The sequence below is a fragment of the Montipora foliosa genome, chromosome 4, assembly GCF_036669935.1.
Source record: "Montipora foliosa isolate CH-2021 chromosome 4, ASM3666993v2, whole genome shotgun sequence".
NCBI lineage: Eukaryota > Metazoa > Cnidaria > Anthozoa > Scleractinia > Acroporidae > Montipora > Montipora foliosa.
The window spans coordinates 38,119,093-38,129,092 of NC_090872.1; the positions used below are offsets into that span (position 1 = coordinate 38,119,093).

Consider the following 10,000-nt stretch of genomic DNA (forward strand, 5'->3'; position numbering starts at 1 on the left):
TTAATCCTCACGGTATTAACGAACGCTTTTCATTTAACGAATACCGGTCGTTTCGCCAACGTGTCAGTTCGCCAACGACCTGTTCGCCAACGTATGAAGTCGGTTCACCAACGTCTAATGTCAGTTCGCCAACGCTTATATGTCAGTTCGCCAACGTCCAAAAACACCTTTTTCGTTGAAAATAATTGTCAATTAGATAACTTGCAATTCACTTCATGAGAGGGATTGTTGATGTGAACCGCCATATTTGTTATTGAACCTTTCAATGCGCCCCAATCCCCCCTCAAATTTTATTAGATTTCTTTATTAATAGTTTATTGCTGGTCATATACTTTTGCAAACTTGGTGGCTCCTAAAGGAGCCGTCCACGTACCAGGAGTTAGCCTTGGCCAGGGTATTTAGCTGCTCCTGTCTGGCGAAGATCAGATGCCTTCTCTGCTTAACTGTCAGGTCGGCTTGGAAGAAACCGGGAGGGAGACATTCCTCGACCAGTTCGAAGTCCAGATCTTTCGGTTGCTCGGGTCTGAGTTTCTGTCGGAGTCGGTTGGCAGCTCTAGCCACATGCGCAGGCTTAGGGAGGGCTGGACAAGGTGCAGCAGTCAGTTCATCTAACATGACCTAAAAAAAAAGTGCCAAGGAAAATTTGACTGTCTCGTCTATGAGATGCTTTTCATCAAGCAGCAATTCTAGTCTCATCCACTATTGCTGACGCTGACTTGAACTTCTCCTCCAACGCCTTACTCTTCACCCGGGAGACTATCTTGGCTGCGGTTGCTGCCCCCACCTCCACCGTATGGTTGTGATTATGCTGGCCAGGCCTGAAAACCCCGTCTCGTTCTGTCACTCACGCCTTACAGGGATTCCCTTTCGGACGAACCGTACACTGCCAGTATGTCGCATATGGTCGTCGAGAATGAACGTTGTAGCTGAAGCCAAGACTATCAGTCAGGCTGGTCTTCCTTCTTTTCGTCCCGCTCTCGACTATCTGGTAGGTTACCGGCTGAATTTCTGCGATGACTTCGCCAGGGGCCGGGTCTTCGATTGACGACTCCATATGTTGTGAAGGCGGATCATCTTTTAAATATAAAAGAGGGAAACTTGTATTAACTGTACTGTACCAAACCCTATAACGTATCCTCATAACATTTGCTTTTGAATTGGAGTAAGGAACTATCATACCCGTATCATGTAAACAAATACAGAGCGCTAAACACTTTTAGTGAAAATTCGGCAAAGAAGTCTGATCGATATCAGCCGAAAATTAAAATTCCGTCAAGGATTCAACACCGACAACCGATTTTTGTTAACTTTGGAATATCCCCCAAGGTTTTGAAACGTGTTGCTAAGTGAGAACAGGGATAAAATACTTTTCTTCACAATTTTTGAAAGCACAAATACCAATTACTTCGAAAAATCGGCAATGTAGAAATTTTAAAGCTAAAAATAGACCGAATACTGGTTTAATATTAGAAGAGACACCTTGATCTGGAACATTAAAACCTAGGACGACCACCTCACCTGTCTCATTAACCACGAGGAGTTGGTTTTTCACCAAATGTCGTCTTAGATCTTTTTTTTGGAAATCGTGCCGGTATGCGCGCGAGAAAATGAGGTTAACAAGTAAGGAACGCTTAATTTTACAAAGTGAAAAAACAAGCATACCAAAAGATGGTGGAATGTCAAAGGCATCCGTCTCTTCCTCGATTCTGCTACTCTCCGCAAGTGGATCAGTGATCTCACTGCAATATAGGCATCGCCAAACCACCTCTAATCCGGACTTAACAGCATCTCTATACTGCTGTCTCGAAATTCCCGTGTTGCAACGTCGATGTTGCCATTTGTCGCAGCCATCGCACAGGAGGGCTTCCTGTCTCGCTGTTACTTCCTCATTGCAATATATACAATAATAGCTTTCCATCTCGAGTGACTCTTGTAAAAATATTTGATCAGCGAAAATACTTCGATAAGATGAGTGGGTTGAATTGAACAGAAAATCACAGCCCTTTTATACAGCAATGCCTGATTACGCCGGATCGAAATCGCAGGAATTTGATTGGCAGATATTGTTGGTGTTATCTGTTCTTGTTGTAGTTACATATCATTAAACGTTTAAACAATATCCTATTCAAGTTGAAAAAGTTCTCACCTCCTTTGCAACATGCCACATAAGCGAAGTTAATGAGCTCACATTGTTTTTATCGCGTTTCTAATTCTTCCCGTAAAAGAGAGAAAAGAGACCGGTAGAGAAGCAGGCTGTAGGGGGAACATTTAATAGTTGAGTGGGGGAAGGAAAAAGTTTTGCCGCAAATATTTAATCAGTGTTTCAAGCAATGCAAAAGCCTCTGCGAGAGTAGAACAAACACGTTGGCGAAACTTGCGGGAAACAAGTGAACGCTTCTAAGCGCGTAATCAGACAAACATATTTCAACTCGATGCCTCTTTAACTACGCAAATGTTTAATAAAAAGGTTTTACAGCCGGTTTATGTTCACAAATAAAGGGGGCCTAAAAACGTTTGTTTAGGCCTAATTAGGCCTAAGGTTAGCTTTTATGAATGTTTAGGATAGTTTTACTCTCTGGTAAAAACAATGACCTGTGATTCCGGATTCCGGATTCCTGGTTTTAGGGTTGCCCCAAACTTGAAAGCCGTCGATGGCGTGGGAGAGAGAGAGAGAGGGAGAGAGAGAGAGATTGGGGAGAGTGAAACGAACATTTTCAAGCCGAATCAAACAATTCATCTTGGATCAACGGTCACATTATCTTCTTTTGGTAATTTGTAAATATATTTCAGATCTATTTCACAAAGCATTTTGGACGTTGGCGAACTGACATATAAGCGTTGGCGAACTGACATTAGACGTTGGCGAACCGACTTCATTCGTTGGCGAACAGGTCACGTTGGCGAACTGACACGTTGGCGAAACGACCGGTTACCCATTTGAATACTGATATATTCCTATTTTTCACGTTGCCATGTTACCACCAATAGCGTAGCTCCCACTCTACTATAAAAACTACACGTAACCCATAATTCCTCGATTCGCTCTGACGAAGAGCTAACGCTCGAAACGTCAGCTTTTAGAATCTCTGTACGGTGACCAATTTACATTATCAACTCCGTTGATAAAACCAAAATTTGTGCATGCTGGAAAACGTCCGTGAGAGAGATTTGCAGTTAGTTTTTTGCAGACTACTTATTTAAAGAAGAAACGAGTGAATTTTACTCAAGACCTTGTTTTGTTATCTTTAAACTGAATTTATTACCAAAGCTTAAAAAACTAAAAGACCTCAAAATGGGACAGGCCATTACAAAATAATTAAACTCGTGAACGTGTGAGCCAAAGGGACTCTGCTGGCGCGACATGTGGGTGACCCCTCAAAAAGTCTTAATGACCCCCCACTTGAAAAAATTAACTGGAACGCTGCAGTGCAATACCACCCAATTCAGTGCCTTCCTGTTTTTGTGTAACAGGTACCACAGGCAACCCAGTGTACGCTTTATGGAGCGTCTAGTTACTGTTGTTACAGAGTGTCTAAGTTACACTCCAATAGAAAGTACATTAAGTAATATTGGGACAATCTGTCACCGTAAACAATTCTCGGTTTTCACATGACGTCACGACCGCCATGTTGGTGCCCAAAACAAAGAAAAGGCGGCCATGTTGGTGCCCCGACCAAATCCTCCGGGAATTTAACTCTATTATTATGCAAACGCTTCCTTTTGTTTTCGTTAAAAAACATGGCTGTTGATCACGTGAGTGAAAACCAGCAATAGCTACTTGTAAGGCATTATGTGATCCAGCCTCGTTTTCACATTGGCATGGTCAAGTGATCTGTTCTATTACTGTTACGTGTCAGATAGACCCCAATTTAAAAGTATGAGAATTTTTGCCGAAGCTCCGCCGCCATTGACGATGGTTACAAAGCATTTGAAGGTCAAGCCTCGTTTGCACAATGGACTCTGAGGGTCACACTTTTAACCCCCTGCAAAAGCCGTCGGTGCAAGTTACAAAATTGCTGACATTTGACATGTTCCTTAGGGCCTCCTTAACACATCTAGATAGGTGGCTTGCTTTCAGCACGAAATTTCCAGTCGTTTTCTTGGATTTAAAGAAAGCCTTTGACACCGTCGATCACGATATTCTTTTGTCTAAACTTGCGAAATATGGTGTCAGTGGCACTTCATACAATTGGTTTAGATCATACTTGGACTGCCGCAAGCAACGATGTTTTATAAATGGTTCTCTCTCTGGGGACCATTTCCTTACTTGTGGTATACCTCAAGGTACAATTCTGGGTCCACTCCTTTTTCTAATATATATTAACGACTTACCTTACTGTCTATTAAATTCTGAACCTCGAATGTATGCTGACGACACACACATAACTTTTGCTAGTAATAACACCCAAAGTATTAACACTGTTTTAAATGAGGATCTTGCTAGAGTTGAAAAATGGCTAACTGCTAACAAGCTTACTCTTAACGCATCTAAAACTGAGTTTATGTTGATCGGATCGAGGCAAAGGCTAAGCACGTTTCACAACCCTCCGTCACTTATTATTGACGGTGCACCTATAACTCAAGTTACCTCTACGAAATCTGTAGGTGTTCATATTGATCAGACTTTACCTTGGAATGTTCATGTTGAGACTTTATGTAAGAAAATCGCGTCTGGTATTGAAGCGTTGAAGAGAGTGAGGTCTTTCGTTCCACATGAGACTTCATGTCTTTAGTACGGTTTATGGTCAAGTCGCCCGAAAGTCATCTCGCCCTAAGTTATGTCGCCCGAAACCAGAGTCATGTTGCCCGAAATTCATATTCATGTCGCCCGATATCTTGAGTCATGCCGCCCGAAATTTCATAATGCTAAAAAAGATTCCGAAAATTTTAAAAACTAGTCAGAGTGAAATGTAAAACTGTGAAACTCAGGTTGCTCATTTCGCTGTCGTTTGATATCACGGAGATAGTAATCCTAAAGTAAAACACGAAAATGAAAAAACTAGTCAAAAACTTGAAAACAAATTCAAATACCAATTGAGGGTAAGTTTGTGATAAAAATAAATTTAAATAATAGAATACTTATTACACGCGGGGACGTGTGGGTCTTCGTACTGACACCCGCCCCTTGAAATTCAGGTAGACTTATTACATGCCTAATATTTGAGATACAAACCTAGCGATATTCCTTTTAAAGTAGAGCAAAAATATTTGCCCCCGCGTTTGATTACCTGTTTATGGGATGTGTATTTAATATTAATACTGTGCATAAGACCGTTGTACTGAGCTCCCCTGATTAGAATCTCCTCAAACACATTTATGTCTTTCATTAATGCGGGAGGGAATTCAATGAAAAGGAAACGTGCGTTTAATACGTTCCTTAAAACAGGCTAAGTAGTTTGAGTATCACATAGGTTAGCGGACACAACAATTTACGAATTTATTCCTTGCGATTTACTTAAGTTGTTGCTTTTCTTCAAGTTTATATACTCGATAAAATTTCGGGCGACATGACTATGAATTTCGGGCAACATGACTCTGGTTCCGGGCTACTTGACTTCGGGCGAGATGACTTTCGGGCGACTTGACCAGTTACCCTTTAGTACAGCCTCACTTTGATTACTGCGATTCTGTCTGGGGATGTTGCGGCAAAACCCTAGCCAGTAAACTTACAAAACTTCAAAATCGCGCTGCGCGTATACTCACTTACTCGAACTATGATGCCAACGCTGATAACCTTATCCAAAAACTTGGATGGATAAAACTTGATTCTCAACGAACAATCCATAAGGCTGTGATGGTTTATAAGTCGCTTAATGGTCTTACTCCCGATTACCTTAGTTCTAAATTTGTTGACCGTAGTAGCGTCTCCAGTTACTCCTTAAGGGACACAGAGGGCAAACTAGCTATCCCACAGCCACACACAAACTATATGAAAAATAGCTTCGGCTACACTGGAGCAGTTCTTTGGAATAATTTACCAATCGAATTGAGGCAGGCTGACTCCCTTAGAGCGTTCCGGGCTGGCTGCGAGCGTTTCTTTTCATCAAGTTAATCTACAATTCTATACACGGCACTCATGTAAAGCAGGTTTTTATTTTGTCATTTAATATTATAGTTATATTTATTGATTACTTAGAACAATTTTGAATAATGTAGCTGTAGTCGTTGTATAATTTGTAATAATTCTGGTAATTAATTAGGTTTTTATAGTTGCGACTGATGAGTTTACCGTGTCTAAATAAAGTTATCCTATCCTACAGGATTACAGATGCTCCCAGACTAGGGAGGATGGGGGGGGGGGGGGGGGGGGTTTGTATCATGGGACCCCAAAGAAAGCTTAAAAGACCATTTAGGGCCATCAAACCAGTTGAAATGCACTTCACTTTAACGATAAACTTAATAACTTAAGCAAAAGGGGAAGCCATTTTGTTATTCTCTGTTTGCCCAGAGGTGAATAGTGCTTGCCACTCAGAATGCTTGGAAAGTACTTGATTCACTTGTTTGGTAATATTATGATAGTAATAAGTACTATTGGGAAGATCCTGTGGGTGTCATTTGTTTGATTTTTTTTATATTTTACTTCTTTTTTCGAATCTGGTTGGTAAAACAGCCATCCTAAAAATTAAGGCATTGCTGGCATATTGGTTTTATTATGCCACTGAAATAACAGAAAACCCACACTACATCTGCTGTACTCTGTGAATCAAGGCTGTAGGGGAATCTTTTTGTATTTCAGCCTCATTAGTGCCTGCCCAGTGTTTTCTATTCATGCATGCATAGCCCTATACATTGTACACGAAATATAATCTTTAAGGACTGTTGCTGTGAAAAGATCGCATTACTAACTTCAACCACTGGCTTATTGTGATTTAATGTACATTGCGCAGTTCAGACAAGGTCACCAACTGATAGCACGTTTGCAACATATGCACCAAAATATAGTATTTCAAGACAAAATCCAGATAAAGATGAATAGTCAGAAGGTTTGCACTTCTTTACTTCAGAACTTAATGAAATCACTGTAAGACAGCAACATAATAATTACTCTTGTTTTTCCCAAGATACTGTGCAAAGAGATTTCCAGTGTGGTGCTGTCTTAAATTGTGCACCTCTCAATGCAAAGAGTGCACTGTTTGAAGCCCACCAGGAATGCAAGCTCTTTTTCAGAGGTCTACAATACAATATTATTAAGATCATTATATTAATATCAAAAGTTAAAAAAAATTCAGTCAAGACATTTTCAAATTGACCAAAGAAACATAACTCATTACTCCGCAATCTCCAACAACCTGATCAGATTAAGAGGTGAAAACTGCACGTTATGATTTTGGCTAGAATAACAGGTGTTGCATTGTAAACAAGACCTTTGCCTTGACTAACTTTTTGCATGTATCTATGTGCCATGTTTCATGCTTGGAGTTTCTATCATAGCAAATAAAATTCAAGCATCAGAAAACTCTATTGTATGGAGTCTAAGAAATAATTCATACCGAACATTTTTACACTATTGACCAATTAAGCAACCAGAACAAACACCATTCACAATAAGAAAGGGTGCCCAGTTTTAGAACTTGAACCCAGCAGCCCTCAATACCATGAAGTAACTTAAATTACTCCTTTCTTTACCCGAGAGTTACACAGGTTTTACACTGGTTATCAGACAACTTTGCTTATCAATATTAAAGGATCAAGTGGATAGGTAAGGGTCAAAGTGCTGCTATAATTTACATACTACAATCGGTTAGGTACAAAAGTTGGACCTGATCTAGTGAAAAACGGTTTTGTAAACCAAAACTATAAAAGGTTTGCCCCGATTTCACAAAGGTTAGCTTAAAGATTAGAGCTACGGCGAGGCCTTATCATATTTTTTACAACGATCTGAGGTGAGCGATCCGAGTTGAGACCATACAACTTTTGTACCTACCTTGCTACAATCCAAGTTGTCTTTAGAGTTGTCTATTCTTTATATATATTTTTACATATCAACAAGCACAATGAAACCTCCACTGCACTATTTTTTTTTTCATTCTTCTCATAATACAATAAACACCCACATATAAGAACAAGTGGATTGAGAACATCAGGCTGAAATTTGGCCAATAAAGCACCATATAAACAAGAACAAATTCAGCCGGATAAAACATGTTCTTAATACAAAGGGAAAGGGTATTAGGATAAGGAAACAATACAGTTCAGTAACTTATATCAAGGTACTATGGTATTCAGGACCATTACAAACTATAAAATGTATTACAAAACCCCATTGTTTGTTAATTAAACCTCTAGTAATATATAATTTGAAGTATTTCTGAAACCAATTTTAAGAACACTTTTAGGCTGATTTCTCACTAAGCACCCCTCAAAATAATAAGAAAATGATCAGCCTTCAAACCTTAAAAAAGCGTTCTTATATGCGGGTGTTTACTGTATTGTTGCACTTCCACCCAATAGTTTGCAGAGTACTTGGGACTCTCTGAGAAAATTTAAAAATCTTTTCCCCAACATTGACCTGTGTTTGTAATATTGGACTTAAATAATTACAGTAACATCAGGCTAAAGGAAGACTGACGTTCAGAACATCAGTGTACTACTTAACAAGTAGACCACATTTTTTTGTCATTAGAAATATTGTGAAACAACAAATGACACGCATATTCACCATCACATCAGGTTCTAATACAGTACTACAACTAAGAATGCTTAGCTCGCATTTCAACATAAATTTTCTTCTGGTAGCACTCTTCATGAAACTGTTTGTTACTGTCACTGATCCACTTTCCAGAGAAACCATTCTCAGGGTCGACATTAATGACATCAAAGCAAGTACTACAACGTGGTCCTGCATACTGAATGTAACACTCTTCGTGATATTTGCAGCCATTGTAAATACCCCATCTACCAGATAAGCCCTTGTTAGGGAAGGGAATCAGTGCAAAGCAGCAATGTTCACATTTTGGTCCCTTGGTTTTTAAGTAGCACTCAGCATGGTAAGCCTGAAGAGACAAAAACAATATCAGAGCCATGTACAGCAGGGAGACCTGTGTTATCAATATTATTTATTAATGGTGACTCTAAGATATCAAGAAAAATTCTTAGTGCTCCTTTGCGGTAGTCGAACCTAGAATGTTCTGATCATTACCTTGGGTGCCCTACCACTGAGCTATAGGATCATTTTGTCAATTCATCTACTGGGGTTAACAAATTCCACCTTGGTAATTTAACATTTTAACATAATTACATGTATAATGGAGTTCTTAAAAAAACAAGTCATCTCTGCCTTTCGACTGCCTTTTGTTACAGCCAATCAAAGAGACGATTGATTAATAAGTTTCCTTTGTCTTCCTTTAGCCAGCAACACACAAGGCATTTTTGGTTGCTGATTGCAGCGATTTCGATTGGCAGCAAAAATCGCCAGGGAATTTCATCGCTTCGTGGTGCATGCACACCTAGCAATTTTATGAGCCAATCGCAGTGAATTTCCACTCTACATGTACTTCGCTGTTGGCCGCCATTTTATACAGTCATGTGATAAAATTGTAAGGTCTTATTGGTTGACTTGTTCAGTAATTTGCTGCGACGGGAGTCAAAAACCGCAAGATAGGGCACACTAAGCGAATGGCGGCGAATTTAATTGGCAATATCTGACATGCAAGATATCACCAATTTTATACGCGGATCATCAGCGAAAATCACAATTGCTGTACCAGGCACACTAGCTGATTTTGGCCAATGGCAGTGATGGGCGAACAAAATCGCCTAGTGTCACAGTTGCTGGCTTAACGGTTAAAAGTTAAATAATGCACCTGACTAAATTTCAAGGGAAACAAATCTAACTCTTCACAAAAAAATTCAATATTAAAAAAGAATCATTACACTGTAACACAGTGACTGCATTGTTGTTTCTTGAAACAAAAGTATTATTTTTCTGCTTTGTTGTTTGCCTCAAGCGGGTAAGCAGGTAATAAGCACATATCAAAAATAGTCTTTGGAATAAACACTT

General features: G+C 39.6%; 1 protein-coding gene across 1 annotated transcript in view; it reads right to left on the bottom strand.

The window, feature by feature from the left end:
* Nucleotides 1–6,960: 6,960 nt before the first annotated feature.
* LOC138000753 (uncharacterized) overlaps nucleotides 6,961–10,000 on the bottom strand; it is an 8,375-nt gene continuing 5,335 nt past the window's right edge. The window contains exon 2 of the mRNA XM_068847385.1: nucleotides 6,961–8,993. Within this exon, the coding sequence (XP_068703486.1) occupies nucleotides 8,691–8,993 (303 nt within the window). The 3' untranslated portion in view covers nucleotides 6,961–8,690. The remainder of the gene's footprint in view (nucleotides 8,994–10,000) is intronic.